The sequence below is a fragment of the Drechmeria coniospora genome, chromosome 03 (genome assembly GCF_001625195.1).
Source record: "Drechmeria coniospora strain ARSEF 6962 chromosome 03, whole genome shotgun sequence".
NCBI lineage: Eukaryota > Fungi > Ascomycota > Sordariomycetes > Hypocreales > Ophiocordycipitaceae > Drechmeria > Drechmeria coniospora.
Window position 1 is genome coordinate 7,056,993 of NC_054391.1, and position 26,284 is coordinate 7,083,276.

At 56.2% G+C, this 26,284-nt stretch overlaps 6 protein-coding genes across 6 annotated transcripts; 3 read left to right on the forward strand and 3 right to left on the reverse strand.

Annotated features, from left to right (window-relative positions):
* Window positions 1-1,384: 1,384 nt before the first annotated feature.
* DCS_07695 (orotidine-5'-phosphate decarboxylase) lies at window positions 1,385-3,784 on the forward strand (the record flags this gene model as incomplete). The annotated part of the gene is made up of 3 exons (XM_040804979.1): window positions 1,385-1,555; window positions 1,914-3,218; window positions 3,323-3,784. 3 exons carry the CDS (start codon window positions 1,385-1,387, stop codon window positions 3,782-3,784), a joined length of 1,938 nt encoding a protein of 645 aa, XP_040655083.1.
* A 3,940-nt stretch (window positions 3,785-7,724) lies between these two features.
* On the reverse strand, window positions 7,725-12,158 carry DCS_07696 (uncharacterized protein; the record flags this gene model as incomplete). Its single annotated transcript, XM_040804980.1, has 10 exons — window positions 7,725-8,120; window positions 8,182-8,886; window positions 10,147-10,348; window positions 10,409-10,756; window positions 10,820-11,028; window positions 11,123-11,293; window positions 11,357-11,409; window positions 11,470-11,491; window positions 11,649-11,905; window positions 11,960-12,158. The coding sequence occupies 10 exons, from the start codon at window positions 12,156-12,158 to the stop codon at window positions 7,725-7,727; spliced, it is 2,562 nt and encodes an 853-aa protein (XP_040655084.1).
* A 1,290-nt stretch (window positions 12,159-13,448) lies between these two features.
* On the forward strand, window positions 13,449-16,176 carry DCS_07697 (uncharacterized protein; the record flags this gene model as incomplete). The annotated part of the gene is made up of 3 exons (XM_040804981.1): window positions 13,449-14,184; window positions 14,281-15,243; window positions 15,350-16,176. 3 exons carry the CDS (start codon window positions 13,449-13,451, stop codon window positions 16,174-16,176), a joined length of 2,526 nt encoding a protein of 841 aa, XP_040655085.1.
* Window positions 16,177-16,360: 184 nt separating this feature from the next.
* Window positions 16,361-18,412, reverse strand: DCS_07698 (uncharacterized protein; the record flags this gene model as incomplete). The annotated part of the gene is made up of 1 exon (XM_040804982.1): window positions 16,361-18,412. One exon carries the CDS (start codon window positions 18,410-18,412, stop codon window positions 16,361-16,363), a length of 2,052 nt encoding a protein of 683 aa, XP_040655086.1.
* A 2,464-nt stretch (window positions 18,413-20,876) lies between these two features.
* Window positions 20,877-23,149, forward strand: DCS_07699 (glucoamylase I precursor; the record flags this gene model as incomplete). The annotated part of the gene is made up of 4 exons (XM_040804983.1): window positions 20,877-21,186; window positions 21,241-21,462; window positions 21,538-22,011; window positions 22,074-23,149. The coding sequence occupies 4 exons, from the start codon at window positions 20,877-20,879 to the stop codon at window positions 23,147-23,149; spliced, it is 2,082 nt and encodes a 693-aa protein (XP_040655087.1).
* A 618-nt stretch (window positions 23,150-23,767) lies between these two features.
* Window positions 23,768-26,189, reverse strand: DCS_07700 (arginyl-tRNA synthetase; the record flags this gene model as incomplete). Its single annotated transcript, XM_040804984.1, has 9 exons — window positions 23,768-23,936; window positions 23,989-24,179; window positions 24,230-24,290; window positions 24,346-24,375; window positions 24,433-24,643; window positions 24,702-24,789; window positions 24,841-24,955; window positions 25,010-25,854; window positions 25,911-26,189. The coding sequence occupies 9 exons, from the start codon at window positions 26,187-26,189 to the stop codon at window positions 23,768-23,770; spliced, it is 1,989 nt and encodes a 662-aa protein (XP_040655088.1).
* Window positions 26,190-26,284: the final 95 nt, after the last annotated feature.

The window sequence follows — 26,284 nt, forward strand, 5'->3', positions numbered from 1 at the left end:
GGATCACGGAGCACCAAGTCACGGTAGTAGGCTCACTTTGTTAATACGAACTGGTGTGTAGGCACGCCGTACAGAGTATTGCTTTCATACTCAGCATTTCCCCTGCCCAGCACGCACTCGTGTACCAGACCATGCTCGACGGCAGGCCAGGAAGATGCCGAAGGTACCTACGACCGCGGGGCAACAGGTGTTGAGGCCTCTCACCCCCGGCGGGGGATGCCAAGTGCTCGTAAGCATGTGTACTTTTTGTTCCCTTTCATTCATCGAACGATACCGGCCAGTACCGCATCTGTCCCTCCAACAATGGCAAGCTGAAACCGACCCAAGGACCAGGATCTAAACCGTGCGGAGGAAGACGAGGAGTAAGTACGGATCATTCCACGCGATTTGGGGGCGCTGGGGACGAGAACCGAGTCAGTCACGGCCCAAGCCCGCCTTGCTGCTGGCGAGTGGCTGATGATGATGGTTGATGAAGACCATTCATGGCTTGGGCAGGTACTCTGTAGCGATGTGCCGGTAGGTACGAAGTATTTGGAACATGCTGCACTCGGTACGGAGCATGTAGGAGCAAGTAGTGTGCACTTGTACCAAGCACAGGACGAGGCCGGCTCATTGCCCATGCGCATGTGAGGGTTTCCGTGGCTGATGGCGCACTTTTACATATAAATACTTGTACGTGTGGGTAGGTGTACTTACAGTGTGCTCTATAATACTGTACGGAGTGCTCCGTAAGTACAACATGCAACACACTTGTACTGTATGCTAGCGGCCTAGCACCAACACCTACGAATGGAGTATTACTTACTTACATGTACACTACAGTGCACACGCACTCAGAACGAGTACTGTATTCCGAGTCTAGGTGCAAGTACAGAGTACACCTACCTGCACTTGCGTACTATTAGCACTGCGTACCCAGTACCTAGTAACTAAGTACTAGGTAAGCACTCCTGCAGCGATGCTCGCAAGTACAGTAAGTAGTAGCCAGTTCGACAAAGGTGGTGTCATGCACACGTACTCCATACTTGTACAAGTACATATGTGTACTCCAAACACCAGCAATGGCACGGCGAAACAGACAGTCCCATGGCGCTAGCAAACACAAGCAACATGCCACATGGCAACGTTTCTAGCACCAATTATCCCACAAGCACGGAGCACTCCGTTCTACTAGGTACAATGGGGTGGCAAAAATGTCGATTCAGTTTGTAAGAGCTGCGCTACCAAACCTGAATCGTCACTTTTGTCAAGTGACTGTAGTAGGTAGGGAGCACGCCACAAGTGCTCGTACATGTACATGCAAGTACTGGTACGCGGTGCTCCGTACTATTCTCCGAAAACGTCGTGGCCGGCCGCCATCCACATGCACAAAACTCCTGCAGCGATGCTCGCAAGCACTGTACTTGTACTTACTTATGACTTGCCACCGATCCGATTGGCAATGACCGCTTCTGCTCGTCGCTCACCACCTCACAACTCGCCATCCAGCAGCCTCGCTCTCCGTCTGATCCTACGACGACAACCTTCACCTCCACCTCCGCCTCCACTTCTCCCCGTCTGTTCGTCCAGCGTCGCCACCCCCCCTGCGCCGCGTTTCCCATCCTGCCACGGGTTCGACGCACGGCTGGACGCATAGGTACCGTAGACCTGTGTTGACGCAAACGGAGGTGCGAGGACGTGCTGCTCGTGCCATCGGCCAACGGGCATCGAGGAAAGCGCCTTGGCCTCGACGAGGACCTGCCATCACCGTCGCTCGTACCCGGACTCGTACCCTCGGGCGCATACCCGCCTCGTACTCGCCCTCTTCGCCGTGGACGTCCGCGGCACCGCCGTTTCGCAACTGTGGACACGCCCTCGCCAGGACCCGCCCGCTCGCTGGACCTTCCGACAGGTTTTGAAGGCCGGCCTGCTAGGCTCGCTTCGCATCCAAGTCGGGCTCTCAGCGTACGACCAAGCCTGCTCGAACTCCTCTCCCTCGACGACCGCTCGACGCCGACGCCGACGCCGATCCCGACCACGACGCCGGCTCCGCGCTCCCGACATCGACGACGACGACGACGACGACGGATAGGCTGGACGACGGGACCGACGGGAAAATGACGCCGCATCCGACGCTCAAGGCGACGTGCGCCTCCAGGTCGGAGACGGCCACCCACCCGCTCACCTCGTATCTCTTCAAGCTGATGGACCTCAAGGCGTCCAACCTCTGCCTGAGCGCCGACGTGGCCACGGCGCGGGAGCTGCTCTACTTTGCCGACAAGATCGGCCCGTCCATCGTCGTGCTCAAGACGCACCACGACATGGTCTCGGGCTGGGACTTTCACCCCCAGACGGGCACGGGCGCGAGGCTCGCCTCGCTGGCGCGCAAGCACGGCTTCCTCATCTTCGAGGATCGCAAGTTCGGCGACATCGGCAACACGGTCGAGCTGCAGTACACGGCAGGCTCGGCCCGCATCATCGAGTGGGCGCACATCGTCAACGTCAACATGGTGCCCGGCAAGGCGTCGGTGACGTCGCTGCAGAGCGCGGCGACGCGCTGGCTCGAGCGGTACCCGTACGAGGTCAAGACGTCGGTCTCGGTCGGCACCCCGACGGCCGACCAGTTCGACGACGCCGACTCGGCGCCGAGCCAGGACGGCCAGGACGGCCGCGACGGCCGCGACGACCGCGACGACCGCGACCTCCTGGCCCGGCGGCCCGGCGACGGGCGCAAGGGCAGCATCGTCTCCGTCACCACGGTGACGCAGCAGTACGAGCCGGCCAACTCGCCCCGGCTGACCAAGAACGCGTCGGGCGTCGAGGTGGCGCCCTTCCCGGGCATCGAGGAGCCGCCCATGACGCGCGGCCTGCTGATCCTGGCCCAGATGTCGAGCGAGGGCAACTTCATGAACGCCGAGTACACGCGCGCCTGCGTCGAGGCGGCCCGGGAGCACAAGGACTTTGTCATGGGCTTCGTCTCGCAGGAGAGCCTGAACGCGGAACCCGAGGACCAGTTCATCCACATGACGCCCGGCTGCCAGCTGCCGCCCCACGACGAGGACCAGAACGGCGCCGTCGAGGGCGACGGCAAGGGCCAGCAGTACAACACGCCGCAGAAGATCATATCCGTCGCCGGCACCGACGTCGTCATCGTCGGACGGGGCATCCTCAAGGCCGGCGACGTCGAGGAGGAGGCCGAGAGGTACCGGTCGGCCGCCTGGAAGGCCTACACGGAGCGCGTTCGATGATGGCCGCCCGACGCCGAGGACGCGCACGTGCCGGCCGTTTGTTCGTTCGTCGGGCTGGTCTCGCCGACTCGGCGGTGACGGGCTGGTGCCTGCAGGTGTCTCACGCGGCCCGCGCCATGCCCGTCGGCGGCGAGGAGGAAGAGGTGGAGGGGAGCCGTGCCGGTGCCGTCCGTCCCGTCGCCGGTGGCCGGTCGAGACGCGGAACCTGTGACGATGTGCTCGGATATGACTGTTTTGTTTGGGGCCAGGAAGCATGGCTGGCCGAGGGAAGAAGCTTTGGGCCTTTTGCCGGGAACGAATGTATGCTTGCTTTACCCGTACCTCTCGCACGCAATCCAACCACCCCCTCCCTGACCACGGCGACGCTCGAGCTCTCGGAGCCGCACCGGGTACGTGCTCCTTATCATCTGGCGTCTACGAACAGAACCCCTCCCCCCCTCTCATTGCCTTGCCACCCACTCCCATCCGGGTGGCTCAGCGTCGACTCGGCTTCGATGGCGGCCCTGGAAAAGGAAGCACTCGCCCGCCCGCCCAGCGACGGCAACCAGGAGAGGTGAGGCCAATCGAGTGGTAGATGTAATATGCCGTGCACACAAGCGCCGTGATATGTTCTGTATTCCCAACCACTCGTCTTGTCGGCACCAGTATCTGCTGTGGCCTGAGCCACTCGCAGAGGAGGAACGCAACCACGTCGGAGGAACGCTGGGAAGACAGTCGTGGAATGCCAACCCACCACCCCCTGCTTTGTGGCCTCCGATGCGCTGCATCGACGATTCCACCCACGCCTGCACCTAATCACGCCTCGCCTTTGACCTTTGCCCCCTTTCTTTTTCGCCGGGAGCGTGGGTTTGGCACGCCAAGCCGATGGGGAGGGACGACGACATTGGGGCGAAAGCGGGCTGGACCTCTGCGGACGAGGCTGAGAGGCTGGGTGCAGAAAGCTCAGGAGTGATTTCGAGGCACGCCTAGCCATGCTGCGTCCTGGGGCCAATAAGCAGTGTTGCCGCTGCGCCTGCACGTAGGGTATGTGTAGGCGTGCCTGGGATCGTGCACCTTGATAATACGGCGTATGCAAGTGCAGGCAGGTTGGCACCAAGCCCTCGACGACAAGCGTAGCCTATCGGTTAGTAGGTGAGTGAGCGTGAACCGTGAGGGCTGCTGTCCGCACCTCTCAGTAGGATCCAGGTAATACTCGGAGTACTCCCCGTAGAGTACCAGGTACTCTGGTCGGGCCGGCCCTTTTCTACAGTACTTTTGCACTAATTACTGCGACACTGCCGCACGCTTACCACTGATATCGAGAGTGTTGCGTACGCATTGTGTACTAGGTACCTACGGAGTACGGAGCGAGCACTGTACGGAGTACGAAGCACTGTACGGAGAACGGAGTAATATACCTACCCATGCACTGGGCTCATACATGACAATACAGCACATCTGCCATAGCGGCCGTGACGTATGTGGCGGGCAGGCCAAGGACGTTAGCTGGCGTACTACGGAGTCCAGTACTCCAAAATACAGCACTGCTACGTATCCAGTACGTACTATGTACATTAGGTGCCTACTGTAGGTACCGAGCACACTGAGTACGGAGCGGCTTACTGTGCTGTATCACGCCAGTGGCACGCGGTAATATTTACAGCACCGTTCCCGAGGAAATCACATACTTACGTTGGTGCACACCTACACGTACTTCAGTATACTATGGAGTAATACAATTTCCTCGTTATTGCGTTTTCCACGTACATAAAAGCAGTACGGGGTACAGCTAACAAGTTTACGGTGCGGATACACGTGCCGCATGTACGAGGACGGGTACGCACGCTTTACTTTCTCGTCCATCGACTATTGACCTCGGAGGCAACGGAATAGCACTAGCAAGTGCTGCGTCGGGAGAATAGCACGGCTACCAACATGATAGGAATAGCCCCTAGGTGTGCCAGTGCCTGCTCCTATCCATGCTCGTGCATGTAAATGTACTCGTGCTGCACCACCGCCGTACGCTAGCCTCCAGGGCTCTCATCGAACGGCCTTTGCCGAGAATTTGCACACCCATCGCTCCGTCGACGGCTGCTTGCAGGGCCAACGAGCATCTTTTGTGTTGTATTTCGCCTCGAGGCCCAGTTCGACGGTGCCAACCAGGACGGCCCAGCCCGCGCACGAGAGCAGATGGAAGTCGGATGGAGCGAGGGCGATCCCGTCGCAAGCCTGCCGTACGCTTGCTCGTACATACAGTACTTACACTCGAGTACTTGTACACGCAAGTGCCTTTTGCGCGCGTGTGCGGGTGACAAGCAAATACTTACAGTAAGTACCTAGTACAGCACAGTACGTTACTGGCGGTGCCAGTACTGTACAAAGAACACATGCAGATATTCCTTGTACATGATACGCACCCGTAGCATCCTCGTACCTGCCTGTGGCTTGCCAGCCGATGGCCGAGGACATCGTGCCTTCCTCCGTACCGTGCGATGACGGGCCAGTTGCCCCCGTTCTGGCCGCCACCACCCATGCTCTTGCTGTCCCAACGCCGCCACATCCGGCCCAGCTGGCAGCTTGTACGCTACGTGCTTGTACATGCACTTACTGTACCTACCGGCAGGCTGTTGATGCGCCTGTACATGTACGGAGTTCATACTAGGTGGGTTCCCCTGCCATGTACTGTTCCTGCCAAGTACTGTTCCTGCCATGCACGCACTGTACTGTACGTGCAGTGCGTGGCGGGTAATTCTATGTACAAGTTCCCCGTACTTGTACTCCGTACTTACTTGCATTACTCCGTACTTACATGGAGGTGTCTGGCTAGTACGGAGTAATACTCTGTGCCGAGTACAACTACAAGGACGCCCAAGCAGCTTCGCTCGCCGTGGCAAGTCGCACGAGATGGGGGTTCCAATGGAACGCTCAGACTGTTCCGACCCTGCCGATACCTGCTGTTATCCTGGTACTGATATTCTGTACTGCATACTACCCAGTAGTCTACAGTGCACTCCGATCAAGTACGTGCACCTGATGTATTTGTACAGGTACGTAAGTACTGGTATATCGGTACGACGAGCGGGCCGCCTGCTTGCCCACGGCTTATTGGCGTACTTTGGCCTGGTCGACGGTGCCTGACGCCAACTCAACGTATTCGCGCGTTCTGCATCACCAGTGACCATCAGACCAGTCTATCAACTGGCGCGTGCATGCACGTACGTACCTGCGTACACATACAAAACCCCAGGAGCTGCTGTAGTAGGATACCTGCAAGACTATGAGCGAGACAGGGCCAGCGATGACGAGAATCGTGCGACGAGACACCTTGCAACTTGCAGCTGCCCGGACAACCTCCCTCCCCCCAAGCGTCCAGTAGGGACGTGCCCGTGCTCGTTTCTGAACAACTTGGTGCCTGATTGTTTGCACCCTACCGGACGTGAGCTAGGTACTAGGTAGGTAGTGCTCGGCAGTGGGACAAATCGACACCCTACTGCCTACCCAGGGTACCGGGGACGAGGCTTTGGCCAGCGTTGGAGGCGAATCTACTCCGCACACCACCGCCGTCGACAAACCGACATCACCCTCGGGCGTCTATCCCATCCCATCCCGTACGCCCCAAAGTCCAAAGGAGATTCGCGTCCTCGAGACCGTCCGCCGCCGGCCCGTCGGCGAGCCATCCTTTGTTTTGTTGTTCCCTTCTGTTCCGTAACAGCCGTGCGTAGGTATGTAAATAGGCCAGTGGTGCATTCGAACCGTCGTCACGGGCCACCACCGGCCTAGTGGGAAACAGCGACGACGCCCAAGTGTCCCCGGCCAGTCCGCCGTCGCTCGATTCGCAACACGATACCCTCGCTCTCCATAATTCCGCTCGAGGCTGGGGGACCTCGATTTTCATCAAGCTCAACACCGACTCTGTCTGCCTTGTTCTCCGTGGTCGGATCGACGCTCCTTCGATTCCTCCGGCCACACCTTGTGCACATCATACCTGTTACCCATGCACATGCGAGTATGAGGAGCACGACAGCCACTCGCTCTCTCCTGCTGCACCTCCTGGAACGCGACCGAGGTTGGCTTTCCAACAAGGGTGTGTCGTCGTAAGTTGTCAGCTTGATGCACCTTCCGCCGTCTGTGGTTCGCCGTCCGCTCACGGGAGCCTCATGGTCGGACGGGCTTCGGAAATCGCTGTTCTTGCTCGTCCTCGCCCGTCCTCGTCGCCGGCTTGTGTCAACGCCTTTTCTCCCATCATTCCCACCCGCACCCTGTCATATCCCGTTCGTCCCACACCTCGCTCGCACAAGTGCTTCGTCTGCGTACTGTCTCGCCCCCCCCCCCCCCCCCTCCCCCCCGCCCCAGCCCTGCTCCCCGTCCATGCATGCTGGGAGCTGGAAGACGCCATCGGCACAGCCAGCCACCCATTGTTGCCCTGGCTCCTGGCTCCTGGCTCGTACCCCGTGCCGGCCGGCCGGCAGCGACGTGTCCGTCCCATGTCGTGGCTCACGTCGTAGCTCACATCGCAGCTCATGTCGTTCCTGGTTCTACTTCGGTAACCTTGAAAACTCGCTTACGCTCGTCGTCTTGGCCTTGTGTAGTCGTGCGGCGACGTCCGCGCTCCTTGCCCAGGACCGCTGCCGCCACCCTGAGCGCTGCCTGCTGGCCGCCACTGCTTTCTCTCGTCACTGTGCCGCCGGCACAATCGTCGTGCTGCTTCGTGCCTCGTACCTCGTGCCGGTACCCGTTACTCGTATCCGTCATCTCCCCTTGGCGAGCATTGGCGCCCTTCCTGGGCGAAAATCCCTCTTGCGACCTTGCTTCCCGCCGCTCAGCTTGCCACCCGAGCCCCGAGCTTGCCTGTCGACAGGAATCCCCTGTTTCCCATTTCCCCCCTCCAGCCGATGCCCAAGACGCCAAAGGCAACTTTGCCGCCCGAGTCGGGACCGTCACCCCGTCCCTCCTTCTCCTCGACCACGAAACATACTTGCTCCACCTCGCCGGGATGCAGCACGGGCTTCTCGCTGTGGCTTGCCTCCCAGTTGCAGTCTTGATACTCGAATCCGTCCTCAAGCTCCATGATGACCTTTTCCAGCTGCGCCGGGCCCTCGCTGCAGTTCTCCAGCTGCGCCTCGAGCACCCATCTTCTCCGCCCCTCGCCGCTTGCTGGCAACGACCCGACCTTGGTACGTACGATGAGGGAAGCTTTGCAGATGAATTGATAGAGCTTCCTAAACGTCCTCGTCCGTCCGCTCGTCTCCGTCGCTTCGTAGTAGCTGACCGTCACGGCGAGCACGTGATTCCCCTCCTCCTTGAGATCGAACGAGACCACCTTTTGCAATGTCCCTCCGGCCGCGAGATCCGTCCCGCCCGTGGTGTTCGTCGTCGAGCCCGTCACGCCGGCGTTCGCCTCGAGCTTGTGGGCGGCGCCGAGGCCTGGCGTTTTCATCTCGGCCTCGATGCGCACATCGCGAATTTGCTTCGTCGCATCGGCCGGCAGGTCGTTGTTGGCGCAGAGCGTACAGCTGAACGTCTCGCCGACGTATGTCGAGCCAAACGACACGGGGAGGTTGAGGATCGGGCTCAGGAGAAAGGGCGACGAGTTGGTGTCGGCCGAGGAAGAGTAGGCGAGGGAGGCCGGCGCCGGAGCAGACTTGCTTGTCGTCGAGGAGAAGGGCGGCTCGATGGGGTACTGCGTCACGAGAGGAGGGCGCGAGAGTCTATGGCCATGGAAGCCAAGCACGACGTTAGCTTGCCGTCCGTCTCTCCTTCGCGTTGGCGGTAGACGGCTTGCCGTAGCACTTTGACCGAGACCGAGTGCGATTCCTTTATGGGGTCATGAGAGGGGTATCTCTGATGGCCCATATTGCCTGTTCGCCTCTCGTTGATTTGGCGACGTAGTCAAGTTTTTGTTGGAAGCTGGAAGCAAGGAAAGTGATCATGCCTGGCCCGTGTTGCGGATGACGTTGCAGGCGGCACGCACATGTGTACTCCGTACGGAGTATTGATGCTCCATAAGTGCTTGCGTCAAGTAATTACGCAGTAATACACCGTGCTTGTGCTCCGAATGTGCTGTAATTACTCAAGTACAGTAGTTATTTTCCAGGGCGATCACATAATATTACAGCAAATGTACAATCGACATGGTGAACTACAGTACTTACTACAGTACTTACTGTACTAAGTACTTACTTAGGTAGCTTGCTATTAGCTAGCTACCTGCCTTATCGATAAAATCCTTGACCCGGAGTCGCAACTTCGACCTCGAAAGTTCCAGCATGAAATGCCCTGGAATTGCAAGATATTCGACGACGCATCATCCATGCTTAGACATCTGACAAACTAGCTGGGTCAAGACGTGAAAAAGAATCAAATTGTCATCTGCACTCTGCACTGCATGCACATGGTAGCTTCGACTCCCCTTGCCACGCGAAACCCAGCCGACGACGACATCGTCTCCAGCAAGCACTACTCCCATATTACCAATGCCCATCAACGCACATATTTCGCCCCTCGAGAGGTCTTGCATCCAGGTCAGAAACGGAATTGTCCTTAATTTCTGAGCTCTCCCGTGTCTCCAGTCCTCCAATCTTTGATCCGCTGCAATGTTTTGTCCTGCCCCGATATCCTATTCATCCGATACGACTTCGGGATATTGTCTATGGCCTTCTCCTGTATGGCATCTTTTCATCGTCAAAGAAATGCTGGCGCACTAGCGATAGTCGCAGCAACTTCTCTGCACGCCCATCGGGACCCATACTTCTAATCATGTTCACGTTGGTCGGCGTTTTAGGTCCGCGCCCCCCGTGACAAAAGCTGAAGTCTTCCACTCGAAACTGCACACCCGATACTCCGTTGGATACTGCTTCACAGGCCGGGAGGGGGAGGAACCTGGGATATGGAGTCAGCCAAATATAGAGCCACGAAAGAAGACAGCAAGGGATCGACCTACCGCGTTGTAGTCGCCCCCAGAGGAGGGAGGAGGCGGCGGAGGCGGAGGCGGGTTCGACCCTGGTGCGGTCGGGGTTACGTCGGAAGGCGGAGGCGGAGGCGGAGGCGCCGCGTCGCTCGGAGGGGGAGGCGGAGCGCCCGGACTCTGCCCTTGGCCCTGGCCCTGGCCCTGTCCATAGTAGTAGTTGTACCACGCAACGTAGCTATTGTAGTTGCATCGTCAGTCCCAACTCTCGTTCCCGAGCAGCTCTCTCGAGACTCACTTGGCGTAGCCTCCGTACTGCGCATACGGGTCGGCGCCGTTGGCATAGTACTGCGCGTACTGCGACCAGTCGGTGGAACCAGCGGTGCTGTTGGCGTTGTTGGCACCGCTGGGGCTTCCAGGCGCCGCCGCATCGCCGGATCCATGCCGGCCATAGGAGGAATGCGAAGACTGGTGATCGTGAGATCTGCCACCGCGATAATAGTCTCCCCCACCGCCGCCGCCGTAGCTACCACGATCGTCGGAACGCGGTGGTCGGTTCTTGTGGGCTTCATGCTGCTCCTTGACAGAGTCGACCAAGTCCTGGCAGAGCCCTTTGGCCTTTTCCACCATCTGGATTTCTGGTCCACTGCCCGAGGGGGGGCGGGGGAGTTAGCGACCGCTCTATACGTTGGGGATGCGCCATACGCACGTCACGTGAAGGAACATTTCCTCCTCGCTCTCGGCATTGGTGGAATATTCCACGTAACCGGATCCGCGGCCCTTGATCTGCACACGGCAACCCGTCTCGTTTTGAATATGCTTCACATAGGAGCCGCCCGAGCCGACGATCTGAGCACGGATGTTGAAGCCGGGCATCGACTCAAGGCCGATTGGCACCTTGTCCTCGGGCCACTTGCGCTGCGGAGGGCCGGCTGTCAGCACCGCCAACCCCCAACTCATGCACGACCTGCCCTTCGAACGACGACGGAAGCAACGGAGTCGGGAAGCTTACTCGGCCAAACTCGTCACGCTCCACATGCGGTTGCTCCTGGTCTCGTCTCCTGAACCGCCGTTCATCCACCAACTGGGGGAGATCTTGCTGAAGGAGCTCCTGTATCTTGGCCACGGCAGCGTCCAAGCCTTCCTTGGTGCGGCTGGTGACGTGCAGGTACAGAGGCGGGTTCTGGGACATGGTCAGCATCGTTCGACGACACGCCGAATTCTGGAAAGGGGTTTCGGAACACACCGCAGCAGTCGCCATGTTCTTGTTCGGATAGTAACTGCCACGGGTAGTTACGTCTTGGGGCAAATTAACACACGTGTATGAGGGAATATCTCATGCAGGGGTTCGTTGCATACCAGCACCGGTTTCGTCCTTGATCTAGTGGAGAGGTGTTAGCAGGAAAGGAAGAAGGGGATGCGCATACGAGCTCAGGGCTGCGCCGTCCTTGGGTTCACAGCGCAGCACATCAGGCGCCGCATATGCCTAGGCTGGAGCGAATCTGGAGAATCAGTGGGATGTCAAGAGCAGTAATTACCATATTCTGAGCAGGGTATTTGGTGAGCGTGTAGCGATTTCGAAAGTCGTTGATTTCGATGTCTTTGATGAAGTCGCCGTCCGAAACGTACATTTCGCCATCGATTTGCCGATGAGTGACCGAGGCAGACGAGGGAGCCGTGGCTTTTGCCGACGATGGCGGCGCCGAGGCCTGCTCGGACCTGATGGGCGGTACGTCGACGTGCTGAATACCTTTGCGAGCCTGGAGCTGCGCATTGATTCGGGCCGCGGCCGCGGCTGCCCAGCAAGGTCAGCATAGTGTCGAGAGGACGTACGAAGGATAAGACGCACCAGCGGCGGCTGCGGGATCGACAGACGGCTTCCTGGGCTCGGGCGTATCCTGCGAGCGAGGGCTGCGATCGCGAGCGTCGGCTGTGCGGTGGGCTGGTGGCGAGCGGGAGCGTCGGTCGAATCGAGAGCTTTTTCTCGGCTCCGGCTCCTTCTGGTCGAAGCGAGAACGCTTGGTCGATGGGTGCTCTGCGTCAGCCATGATGAGCAGGTGATTGGGAGCCTTATTTTCCCGATCGGTAGAGGTTGTCGATCTCGGTCGTTGAGGCCAGGCTGTGGTTTCGGATGGATTCCGAATGGATGGGTGAGGGAATCCAATCCGCGAAAGATGGCAGAGCGGAGGCTATGGAGTGTTAAGGCGAGCCCAAGGTCACCTGGAGAATCACTCGTATGTATCTGTAAACATACGTAAATGTGAAAACGGGGCGAGCTGGACCTGATGAAGTGGATTGAGCACCAGAATTAATCATGCCTGCAGGCAGACAACGGGCAAAATGGAGACCTTATTTTTAGAGAGGTCTCCCTCCCGTGACTTTCTTAGGCCCACTTTCTAGACGCAAAATTCCCGGCCCAAGCCAAGTACAGGACACCTGCCTCTCACATAACTTGGATTGTGAACACAATCACCATGGTATACGGTAGCTTGCCAATACTGTTGAAAGTTGAAAAGGAGTAGTTGCTGCAAAAGTGTGACTATGGATCATGGGAAGTTCAATGAATAAAATCTTGAACGGCCAGAATTGATGCTCACACGATGCAGTGTACAGTATGTGTACACTCTACGGAGTATGTACTGTACGGAGCTTTACCTGAAATACAGTGTTTGCCTTAGTGTACTTGGTTATACTTGCAACGATTGCGGTGGTACGTACTACGTGCACTGTACAGCACTGTACATGCTGTACATGTACAGTACGGAGTAGTCGTAGTCGCGATGTACTTAAGGACAGAGTATTACTCGTTACAGTACGGAGTCATAGGTGAAGGTACGGACACGATTAATACAAGCACTGTGCCAGAAGTATTCCAGTACGACGCTGCAAATGCTCACGTAAGTATTCGATACATGTGCAGAGATTGGTACTAGGTATTAATGCCATCAATTGCTTATCGTAGCACATGTACCGACTACTTACTTCAGCACCACCCTACAGTACGGAGTACAGGAGCTCCGCCAGGACTACGGAGTAGTAAGCATGCCGTTCTTGGCAGGTATTATCTGTTGCGTGCGGGGCAGTGACCAACCCTGGGCGACGCTCAGTTCAGACGACCTCCCACTCGGCACCTTCACTAATCGTATTCCGGCCATCCGCCCCAACACCCCCAACATTGTCCACCAACACCCTCTGTCCCCTTTGAATCCCATTCTCGCACCGTCGGGCTTGTAGCGAACGCTGAATGCGGCATACTGCGGCCTTGCACGACCGACTGCAAGAGCCGTGAGGTGCAATCCAGCATCTCGATACAGTGTTGTCAGTGTACAGCCTCCGTCATGCCCAGCAAACGAAAGCCTGCCGTCTCTCGAGCGGCAGAGACCGACGAAGACGAATATTTGCCGGATGAGACCTCCCCCCTTCTCTCGGATCAGCAAGAAGATGATGGCGACGTCGACCAACCCGCAGTCTCGACGACGACCCGAGCGAAGAAGTCGAAGGGAGAACGACGCAAATCGCGATGGCCGTCCTTCATCGCCATCATCGTCCTTGCCGCTCTCGTCATCTCCATCATCGTTCTCGGCTTCATAGTCCCTCCAGCTGTTCAGGAGTATGTCGAAAAGAGCGTCATCATCGAACCTACGAGCCTGTCGCTCGAGTCCTTGACCGCCGACGGCGTTCGCATCCGTGTCCAGGCCCACTTTCGTCTCGATGGATCCCGTGTTGCCGATGAGAACGCGCAGCGGATCGGTAGGATTGCCACAAGCATCATACGACGGTTCGGCGCCGGCGAGACGAAGCTGGACGTTCGCCTTCCTCAGTACGGCAACAATCTCCTCGGCACCGCCGTTGTGCCCCCCCTCTCCGTCGATCTGGTGGATGGGCATAACAATGAGTTGGATTTCGTGACCGATGTTGTGCCCGGAAACCCCGACACCGTGCGCAATGTTGTCAATGATTGGTTGAAGGGCAATCTCAATCAACTCAAAGTGTCAGGACGCGCAACCCTGAGTCTCAGTGCTGGGTTTATACCCCTTGGAACGCACGACGTGCTGGAATCTATGGTTTTTGAAGGTTCATCTCTCTACAGAACATTTGCCTCCTTGTATTTTGGACAGAAGACAATTGCCTAGATTAATCATAACCGAAAGTCGGCTAATGGACTCGCAGCCCACGAGATTCCGTCGCTCCCCGAGTACAAGATAGAACAGCTCGTTTTTCATGATGTCCCTGTCGGTGACGACGGCCAGATGGGCGTTGGTGCCAACGTCACCGTCACATTGCGCAACGACTACCCCGTGGCGCTGACCGTCCCGTCGCTTGGCTTTGAAGTCCTTGTTCCCAACTGCGATCCATCAGAGCCCAACATCAAGGTCGCCTCGGCCGTCACAACCGTCATTGACATCCGTTCGAAATCCAAAGTCACCGCCGAGGCGAAAGGGGTCATGCGCGAATTGCCCGAGTCTCTGACGAAAGCCTGCCCGAACACAAAGTTATCCCCATTGGACAGCTTCATGGAGCGCTACCTTCATGACGAGACAGCACAAGTGTTCGTCCGCGGCGACCCGTCAGGTCTCGCCGATGTCCCCGACTGGGCTGGCGAACTCCTCACGAGCATCACCGTTCCCATCGGCTTCCCCGGTCGTTCCTTGGATAACTTCATCCGAAACTTCTCGTTAACCGACGTCGACTTCAAGCTGCCCAGCCCCATTGCCGATCCCAATGGCCCGGACAGCAATCCTCGCGTGTCCGGAACAGTCCAGGTCTTGGCAGCGTTGCCGCCGGGCTTGAACATCGACCTCACTGTTGACCGCCTGAGGGCGAACGGCACCCTGTACTACAAGTCTCGGAAGTTTGGAGAGCTGCACCTTGATAAATGGCAAAAGGCCCACTCGACCATCACCCCGGGCCGTGAGGACGAAGAAGACATCATCGCCATCATCTCTCGTATTGTCGACGCTCCCGTCAAGATTACCAACGGCGAAATTTTCAGAGACATTGTGCAGAAGCTTCTCTTTGGCGACAAGGATATCCTTCTCGACGTCGAAGCTTCCGTCGATGTTGAGATCACGACGGTACTGGGCAAGTTGATTGTGAAAGATGTCCCTGCTGAGGGCAAGGTGCCAGTCAAACGTCCGTCTTCGAGTTGGTAGTTTTGTATGTCTGCTTGTGGGAACCAAGCAAAACGCTCCGTTCACACACAGGCGCTGCACATCGGTGTTGCTGACGACCGTTGCAGACATACCCGGTCGCACCATCGGGGCTCTTCAGCCGCAGATTCGCGATGTTCGAATTGTAAACACCTCTCATACCGGCGTACTGTTGCAAGCAGCGGTTCGTGTGACGAATCCTACGCCATATTCGGCGACGGTACCATACGTCAGCCTTCACATCATGAAGGATGGGCTCCTGATTGGAGAGGCCATCGCCAAAGATATTCATCTTCGGCTTGGAGACAGCTCCGACATAAAAATAAGTCTGACTTGGGATCCCCTGACGTTTGGGGGGGAGACAGCGCGACGCGTCAGTCGTCGACTGCTGTCCGAATATCTCTCCGGAAAGAACACAACCATCGAAGTCAGAAGTCATCGCGGGACCATTCCAGCAATACCCATCCTTGGGGAGGCGCTCTCCAAGATCAACATCACACTCGACACGCCTCGGATAAAGCTGCCAGAGGGGGACGACGACAGCGAGGGCCAAGGCTTCGTGCGACACGCCACCTTCCACCTCCTCTCATCAACGGCCACGTTCATGCTTGCGTCGCCGCTTCGCCGCGACACTGCCCACATTGAGCACATCAACGCGACGGCCTTTTACAACCATACCGAGCCAGTCGGGGAGATCCTGCACGAGGAACCCTTTGACGCACCGCCCGGAATATCGCAAACACCGCGGTTATCGGTCGAATGGTCCACATCACATGTTGGCTTTGACAAGCTCAAGGAAGCCCTCGGCGGCACGCTGGAGCTTGACGCAGTGGCAGACGTCACCGTCAGGTTGGGAAACTGGGTTGAGAAGGTAAAATATGAGGGAAAAGGCATCGGCGCAAAAATATCTCTGTAGACTGCGTTGCACTTGTCACCATTATAGAGGAGGCATTTTCGGCCTCTCGGCGTTTGGGACTGAATATAGACAGGCTGAGCTATGGTACAGTGTGATGTCAAGTGCGACCATGGCTTCGCCCGGATGTTTCTGGAGCAAAGTATGTATGAGACGCAGTTAGTTGGGACCGGCGGCCGTCGTCGGTCTAGATGAGCCGAACGCCGGCCTCCTTGCGCTTTTTGAGCTGCTGGGCCGTCGCCGCGTTCATGCCGCCATTCTGGTTGGGGTCGAAAAGACTCTGGGCCTCGCGTCTCTTCTCGTCCTCGATCTGCTTGAGCTTCTTCTCCGTCTTTCCCTTGCCGCTGCCCTTGCCGTGGAACTGGTGGCTGAGGTGCTTGAAAGCCTCCTTGCGGTCCAGACTCCGACCATGCTCGTCCGTGTAGGTGAGCTCGACGTTGGGCTTGTAATTTGACGATATCAGCTCCGCCATCTTTCGCGAAAACTGGTGCTCGCGCCACGCGTTTTGCTGTCGCGCGTATTCTTCCCTGTCTGCCTTGGACATGCGGTCTAGCTTGCCGCTGGACCGGTCCCGCTCCCGCTGCTGTCGGGATTTCTCATCCAGCTCCTCCTCCAGCTCCCGTTTTTTTCTCATGAATTCTTGACGCCCGAGATGGTTCTGGAACGTGCTCTCCCCCCGAGACTCTTCAATCAAGCCTCGCTCCCGCAGCAGCGAAAGAGCCGCACCCATGCCGCTTCCGACGGCCTTTTCCTCCTCGACAGCTTTGTCCGTATCTTCCGGCTCAAGTAGCACCCCGTCCGAGACTGTTCCATCGTGGGTGTTTACCACGTCATCCATCGGGACATCTTCATCTGCGCCGTTGCTTTGGTGCTGCGACCCAGTGTTCGGTTTCCTCTCTTCGTCCGAATTTTGCTGCCTGGGTTTCTGTTCTTTTTCCTCACTTCGCTTGCTCAGACCGGCGACAAATTCCGATATCTCCCCGATGACGAGACCTTTGCTCCGGGCGTCATCGGTGCCCTCGGAATCGTCTGCTAGTTCCTTGAGCTGCTTTGCAATGTCCTCTGGCCGAGTTTTCTTGCGCTTTTTCAGGACACTTCTTCTCTGCATTGCCAAAGAGGCTTGAAGATCCTCGTCATCTACAAACTCATCCGCCGCCGCTTGTCGCTTTTTGCCGAAGCCGGCATCCCTTGCGTCGGTGTCCATCGCATCGGCGTCGGTGTCGGGAGGCGCTAATGGGAAGCTGTCGTCTTCGTCGTGTTGCCTCTGCCTCACCCCCCTAGTCTTCCTTTTCTTGGGCTTCTTGATCTTGATCTCGGATGGCGCCAGATAGTCGGAGGAGACGGGTGCGTCGCCTATGTTTGACGGTGTTAGCTTCGAACCACCGGCGGGGTTATTCCACGGGCGCGTACCAACTACATCGTCCAGGCTGATAGTTTGTACTTTGCTCGCTCTTTGGGCCGGTTGTCCCAGAATGTCGGAGAGCTCGGCGATTGCCCCATCCGAGTCGAGGGTGAACTTTTTCCTCTTCTTGCCAACAATCTCCTCGTCGTACTGGGCCAAGATGCCGTGATCTTCCTCGTCGTCTTGAGCATTGTTGGGGTTGTAGCCAAATCGCTGCTTCTTAAGATCCAGCCTCTCGGTGAGCTTCTCTTGGTCTCGGATGTCAAGGTTTTCCAGCTCGTCGCCCTCCTCCTCGTTTTCGTCGATGGTGGTATCCTTGAGCGTGAGAACCTGCTCGTCTCCTTCCAGGAAGGCGGACGAGTCGTGGGCGACCTTCATGCCGGCAAGATCCCTGGAAGTGTACTGAATGGCGGCCGCCGCCTCCTCTTCCGCGGCCGCCAACTCGTCCTCCAGCTTTCTGGCCTTGCTAATCTTCTTGAGGCGCTTTTTCTGGCCCATCAGCCACGATTTAGCATCGAGATCGCCTCCCTGGCTGTCATCGCCGAGCCCTTGACCTTCGACGAGGGCGAAACGCTGTGCCTTTTCGCGAGCCTTTCGCACGGCCGCAGCTCTTTCCTCCCGCTTCTTCTTCTGGACTTCTGAGTCCATGTGGCTCTTGTAGTTGTCGTAGGCCTGGGCCTGTCGAGTTTCCAGGGTGCTTCCCTCGACCTCGGCATCGCTGTCGGAGACATCGCTTTGTCCATTTTCTTGTTGCGTGTCGGCTCCGGGGACGGGCAAGGGCTTCATGCCCAGGGAGATCCGGATTCGGTTCGTCTCTTCGATTGTAGCGGCGTCCATCTTGACTGAGCGGCATGCGATGCGTTGCGGGGGGCTCAGTTGATTGCTGCCGTGGACAGACGGAGGAAACGAGGAAAAGTACGTCTGCAGTAAATGCTATTGCTTGCAAGTACGGGCACCTATCCGGCTCAGTAAGTACATGCATGCACGTACTGTCTGTACTGTACGGAGTACATGTACTTACTTACAGTGCTTGCAACGAGTACGTACTTACTTACCTGGGTGCTATGTCATAGGCGCCATTACATGATTACGTACGAAAACCTGGCTCCCAAGTGAAGGGTCACGTGTGGCTGCCCCGCCATGGTCCCGCAGCCTTGCTCCAGTATAAAGGGTGCTGAGCCAAATTTTCTTTTCCGTTTCCCTCTTACAAACATCAAGGATCTGTGCCTAGCGGTCCTCTGCTTCTCCGGAAGTCAGGGTTGATTGCTTTGCAGCTCGATAACGACATGGAGCCATCCACTTGCTATGGTGTCAATCATCCTATCGACAGGTCCAAGACTGATCTGGTCTTTTGCTGCCTCGTTCGTCGTCGTCAGACGGCTTGAGCTTTGCGGCATCTGCATCAAAGGCGCTATATTCCAAACCCCTTTTCCGAGACCGTCGGTCCGTGAGGTTGGGGAAAACCATGGCATGCCTACATTTCACGGCGCAATAGTGCTAGGTGACGATACGGACGGACCGCGTGCGGTCTTGTGATGAAGGCAGGAAGCTGCGGTGGATTTCCCTTGTCGGACCGACATTCGATCTCAGCCGAGCCCTTTCGCTGTTCACCTCCAGGCGTACCTTACCACGCAAGCACGTCGGTCCGTTTGTCGTGTCAGCTGTGGGCGTGCATATGCCTGGTTCCTTTCGGGAGTCTTGGGTTGCTCTGGATGCACGGTGCCTACGACAACCCCTGGCTGCTGGGCTTGGCGTAGATGATGGATCTAGAATAGTAATGCTCCGTGCACAGGCAACACCGCTCAGTCGCTGCTGCGGAGGTATGTCGTACTTGCGGTATGGCCGAACCGTGAGCGTGAGGAACGAGACTGCAGTATGCTGGCGAGTTGTGAACTTGTGCGATGATGTTGGTGCAGGGTGTGCGGTGCGTGCGCGTTGCAATGCTCGGTGTGCGTTCACCTCGCGAAAGCCCGCGAAAGCTTGCCGAGGCTGAAATTGCACTTTTCAAACTTGACAGCATTTGTTCGACCGTCTGTCGGACTCTTAACGAGGCCCTTTGTATTTGTACATTTACTACTTATGTATGCGGCACATGTCTCTCATTACTACGGAGTACCATGTCGTCGACTTCGGAGAGTGCGTGCATACCCACGTGTCGATCCCGAACGCGCTGTTTAGTACTAGTACTGTAGCATTACCTACAGTACTTACGGCACACCAACTTGTACTGTACATGTTCTTGTAAGCACTCTGAACTCTTCGCTTCACGGGTGCTGCCGTTGTTTCCCAGCCCAGACCTACCCCTAGCTGCTCCATTGATGTGGAAACTACTCCGTACGCATAAGTACAATACTTGTATACTACACGGAGTAATTACTTGCACAGTACTCCGTACTTGTATTGGTACATACATTTACATGTACTGCATACTTAAGTAAGTTTTAAAAACTTGCAAGTATGCAGATGCTCGTGGTACATGTACACTAACATGTAATGTACCATACAATAGTCAGTCTACTTGTATATGTACCTGTATGCAATGTACTCCGTACATGTAAGTACTTACAGGACACTCCTGACTCCCATGGGGTGTGAATACCTGAGCGCGCATTGGTATTGCTGACCTCCCTTAGTTGGAAGGTACTCCGGGGTCCGTATTCGTACCTGGGGAGACCTCCGCGGCAGTCGCAACCCATCAACGCTACTCCACACGAGTACATGCAATAATACTCCGAACTGTTACCTACCTAATACCGACCGACCTATTACCAGGTACGTACTCCAGAATACTACAGAGGCCGATCGATGCGTACGAGTTACCAGGCATGATCGACCTAAATCTACCTCCTAGTAGATAGCTCATACGTAATGCAACGACCAACGACTCGGTACAGCTTCCATCAACACCTACCGTCACCCTGTCACAACATTGGACTTCGGAGATCGCCAACCCATCACGTTCCTTGCCCGCCGGCCTCGAACATCGTGACACCCTGCCGTCGAGAGATACCGAGCAGCTGACTGTTTTGACTTTCGTCTTTGCCTCCGGCACTAGATCATTAGCTACACCTACCAACCTCCTCTTGTCCCATGCGCAAGATAGCAGGCTTGCCAAGGTAATACCGAAGCCCCCGAGCTTACTACGCCCCGCTGCCGAGGCCCTTCGGCGCTCGAGGGCCTCGCTATCGGCCCTTTCGGATTCCCAGGGGCCCCATGGAGAGCCTCAACGGCCGTAGCCGAGCTCTCGTATTGGCCTTGACAGCCCATGCCCTCCTGCGCATACATGTATAAATCAGTCACGATGAAGGCTCTCGATCAGGAAATTCCGGCCCTGTCCATCAACAACACAGCTGCTCTCGTGCATCCGGTCATGCATCTACTCTCTTCTGTGTTATTGCTCGGCTCCGTCGCCGTCCAGACGGTCCTCGGTCGCCCCGGTGCCGGTCGACAGTCTGTCGCGCTGTTGAAGCATTCCGTCGACTCCTTCATCAAGACAGAGGAGCCCGTTGCGCTCGAGAAACTGCTTTGCAACATTGGCCCCGACGGCTGCAATGCCAATGGTGCAGCCTCCGGCGTCGTCATTGCCTCTCCCAGTAACGACAATCCAGACTGTGCGTGCTTGCAGCATTTCCGAATGCCAATCTGTCGTCGCTGACTCGTCCAAGATTTTTATACCTGGACGCGAGACAGTGGCCTGGTGTTCAAGTCTCTTGTCGACAGATTCATCAACCGCTATGATGCTGGCCTACAGCGCCGTATCGAAGAGTACATTGTAGCCCAGGCGAAACTCCAGGCCATCTCCAACCCGTCTGGGTCTCTGTCCAATGGCGCGGGCCTAGGGGAGCCAAAATTTGAGGCGAACTTGGAACCGTTTACCGGAGACTGGGGTACGCAGGTCCTGCACTGCACTGCATTGGGGGAGTGAAGATGCATCGTTGGATTCATTGGCTGACATCAGACAGGCCGACCTCAGCGAGATGGACCGCCACTACGAGCGGCAGCCATGATTACCTATGCCACTTGGCTCATTGAGAACGGCTACTCATCGACGGCCTCCACCGTCATCTGGCCTATTATTCAGAATGACTTGAACTACGTCGCCCAGTATTGGTATGCTTGGATCACCAGTCGACATGACCCAGCTGACCTGTCCGCCTCGTGGAAAGGAACCAGACTGGATTTGACTTGTGGGAAGAAGTCAATGGAAGTTCTTTCTTCACAATCTCTAGTCAACACCGGGGTTAGTACTGTGCACAATCCTATCCCTGAGTTTCGGATATCTTATGTCCTGACCATACCCTCAGCTCTCGTGGATGGCAGCAATCTAGCAGCTGCTCTCGACAAACACGCCACTCCATATGCTGCTGTAGCATCACAGGTTCTTTGCTTCTTGCAGAGCTTCTGGATCCAGTCCAGCGGCTATATTGATTCCAACAGTGAGATGCAGCCAATCCGTGCACCCCGCGACCTAAATTTTTGGCTGACAAGTTCGTAATAGTCAATGTCAATGATGGTCGAGAAGGAAAGGATGCCAATTCCCTTCTAGCGTCCATCCATGCATTCGACCCGAAGCTCGGATGTGACTCGGCCACCTTCCAGCCTTGTAGCGACAAAGCGTTGTCGAATCACAAAGTCACGGTAGATTCATTCCGCTCTTACAAGATCAATAGTGGCCTTGGCAGTGGAAAAGCTGCCGCCGTTGGAAGATATATTGAGGATGTATACTTCAACGGCAACCCGTGGTATCTCACAACACTCGCCGCCGCAGAGCAACTCTATGACTCCCTCATTGTCTGGCAGCAGATGGGTTGCATCACCGTCACCGATACTTCGTTGGCATTTTTCCAAGACCTGGTCCCCGATGTTTCCAAGAAAACCTATGCCAGTGACACCTCTTCCTATGCAGAAATCGTTTCAGCCGTCTCGGCCTACGCGGATGGATTTTTCAACATTGTCGCCAAGTACGCCGGACCCGACGGCTCGCTAGACGAGCAATTTTCCAGAGATGATGGCCACCCTCTGTCGGCTAGAGATCTGACATGGTCGTATGCATCATTCCTCACCGCCGCCGCCCGCCGAGCTGGTGTTGCACCCCCTACGTGGTCAAACAATAATGCTACCTCGATCCCCAGTGTCTGCTCCGCCACAGCTGCGCTGGGCTCCTACTCGAGTGCTACAGTCACATCGTTTCCTCCCTCTCAGACCCCCAAGGCTGGCGTGCCGCCCGTAACAACCACGCCAAGGCCCTGCCGCACTGCCACTACTGTCGCCGTCACTTTTCGAGAGCGAGCGCAGACAAGATTCGGCCAAACCATAAAGATCGTTGGCAACGTAGCCGCTCTGGGGCACTGGGATACGAAGCGAGCCGTGGCCCTCAACTCGTCCGACTACACGTCGACAAATCCGTTGTGGAAGACCACGGTGACTCTCATGGCAGGCCAAGCAATCGAGTACAAATACATCAAAGTCGACAAAGACGGCTCGCTCATTTGGGAGCATGATCCAAATCACACATACACTGTGCCCAAAACCTGCGCTACTACCGCTGTTCGACTGGACAATTGGCAGTCCTGATTTGGCACGGCGTATCCGTCGAGGCGACGAGAAACCTGACGGCCCAATCCCGTGGCAGCTCCAAATTGGGCCGTGCTTTATATCTCGTTTAAGGATTAACTCAAGCGGATTCTGAACGACTCCTATTTGCACTGCACTCTCTGCGAAAACGAATGCATGGCTTGGAGATCATCTCGTCGAGGACTGAATGAACACCTATGAAGTGCTGTCGCGGTGCAGTGCTTGCACTCGTCACCTAGTTTTCATTTCTGACAAGTCGAACTACAATGTGCTACATACGAATGGGATTATAGACGGGAAAATTTGCACGGAACCAAGGCTGGATGTATTTATAGCCTACGGGTGCATGGAATGCGTCGGCACACAGCAGCCAAGTTTCAGCCTATAGGGCTTTATGATGTGATCGAAACTGAATGATAGAATCCCAAATGTCCTTTCATCCTCCGGAAGAGGCATGATTCAATAAAGACTTTTAAGATATAATTCTTGATTTGAACACTCCCATAATGCGACGACATGCAGGGAGCTCAATGCGCCCCATGGTCGTCGGCCTGTGCCGACTTGCATATCCCCAACGAGGTGTCATCAAAGCCAGTGCAGCCATCCTTCGGGGTTTAATCACATCCTGTCCAGTGGGCTCAGGCCAAGTAGAACCATGGCGTTGCGAAGGACGATCCTCGCCGAGTCGTAAAGGGCCATGCGGGCCTTCATCACCTCAACTTCGCTGCCAACAATCCGGAGATGGCCATAGCTTGTGCTCAGAACGTGGGTCATCTTGAATAGATATCTGCAATACTGTTAGCATCGTATTGGACAGTTGTTGGATGGGCTATAACTACGTGAGAATAGTGGTCGGCTCGAGTGTTCGGAGTGTGTTCGAGACCACATCTGGCCATTGGCTCACGACACGAAGCAGATTGATGGCCATGGGCTCCGTGAGCAACGACAGATCCGCCGAAGCAATGTCGGCTTCAGAGAGGCCGGCCTTTCTGGTGATGGAGCAGAGACGGGCATGGGCGTATTGCAGGTACTGTCGCTTGTAAGAAAACGTGTGCTGGATCTCGTGAGGTTCGAACCTACCGGGCCGGTGTCACCCTCGAAGCTAGTCATCCTCTGCAGATCGAAAGTATAGTTGTTTATCCTGCTTCAATTAGCTTTTTCCGAAAATTGCGAGCCAAAGGGCAGTTCGAGCTTACCGTTTGCCCAGCATGTCTTGGACCATGACGCTGACTACAGGTTAGCTGCTGAACAGCACCAGAATTATATATTGGGCAGGTGCGTACGAAGAGATGCCAAGGATATCGGCGGTCTTGACAGGGTTCCCGACTTGCTTGTACTTGTCGTCGTTCTTCTTCATGGTCTCGTGCATGTGGTCTCCAACATCACGAAGAATGTCCTGCGGCGGAATTAGTCTGTGTCTTGAAATGACAACACATTGCCTCTTCTGGGGACGCATGCGTGTGGGGTATCTAACATCAAGAAACTTGACGGTGCCTACACGTTCGACCATGGTTAGCCATCATGTTCTCGTCAAAGGAGGTTATCGACTAACCTTTCCTGGTGCTCATGCCCAACACCAGCCCGAAATTGATATGCTGGCACTTGGCAGCAATGTCCTTGTGTCCCATCATATCAACGACCTGTGCATTGTGAGCGAGGGTTTCCCACTATCCCTTGGGGGATCGTGTTACCTTGAAGAACTGCTTGACATGAAGGTCCTGCTCTGAGGCAATGACATAGATCATGTGGTCAAAGTTGTACCGCTTTTCACGGTTCAAAAGCTCGGAGATGTCTCGTGTCAGATATCTGTGGAACGATTAGCATGTACGGCCCCGTAATATACGCGTGCCTCTGCCTTACAGAGCAGTGCCATCCTTCTTGCGCAGGATAGCTTTGCCGAGCTGCTTGCCCTCTTTGCCAGACAGGTTTTTGACGAAATCGATGAGGAGGGCGCCATCGTGCTCCTCAGCCAGGCCCATCTCCTTCATCTTGTTGGCAGCGTCTTGCATGTCGTCTTCGGAGACCTTGCTCTCGCCGGAGTATTCGTCGAAATGGATATTCAACCGGGCATATGTCTCCTTGTATCGCTTGATGCTGAAGTCACGGAACCGTCGCCAGAGAGCGAGGGCCTGCTCATCACCCTCTGTCATCTTCTTGAAGTACTTGCGGGCTTGCTCATCCAACCCTTCATCCATGAGCTTCTTGGCCTCGTCCTCTTTGCCTGCCGCTTTGAGCTTGTCGGCCTCATCCTTCTGATCTGCTACGTCCCTGCTGATCTTCACGTATACGTGGAAGAGGTGGTTGATGGGATCACGCTCGAGATCCGCCTCGTTGCCGTACTTTTCAAACCCCAGAGCCAGGACACCGTACTGCTTGCCCCAGTCGCCCAAGTAGTTGATGGTGACGACGTCCCAGCCGGCACTCTTGTAGAGGTTAGAAATAAATCCACCAATGATTGTGCTTCGCAGATGGCCGGCGTGAAAGGGCTTTGCTATGTTGGGACTCGAAAACTCGACAATCATCCGTTTCCTGCCCTTGGACGCATCGTTCTGGTCCTTGAGGCCGACGGCCTGGTTGGAGCCAAAGTCCGACCTGTGGGACAGCGCCATCGGAATGACCGTGTTGGCAAGGGGTCCGGGCTTGAAGAAGAACGGGATGAAGGGGCCGCTCTGCACAGGCTTCTCGACGAGGGGCGAGCCAGGCCACTGTAGAGGCATCTGTCAGAATAACATCAACTCGTCGAGGATGGTGTCCCCCAAACCTTGTCCAGCCATTCCTTGCCTAGTGCATCAGGCTTACCCTTGACCCGAAGGGCGGGGATGGCGAGCATCAAGTCACCCTTGTCCAGAGTGGCAGTCCATTGCAAGGCAGGGTAGATGATCGAATGATCAACGCCGGTGATGTCGTGCAGGATCGAAGTAATGTGGGATCGGTAGATGTCGACAGGGTTGATGTCCGGGAAGCAGCTGGGATACCTGTCAAGAAGCGGCAAGTGCTCAAACTTCTTCGCGAGGCCATCGAATGACGCGTCGCTGGCCATTTTTGCAAGCTGCCTTCCGCAGTGGTAGTGGTGGTTGTGATGGTGGTTGTGATGGTGGTAGTGGTGGTGGTGGGGTGTGAAGCTCAAAGGTTGGC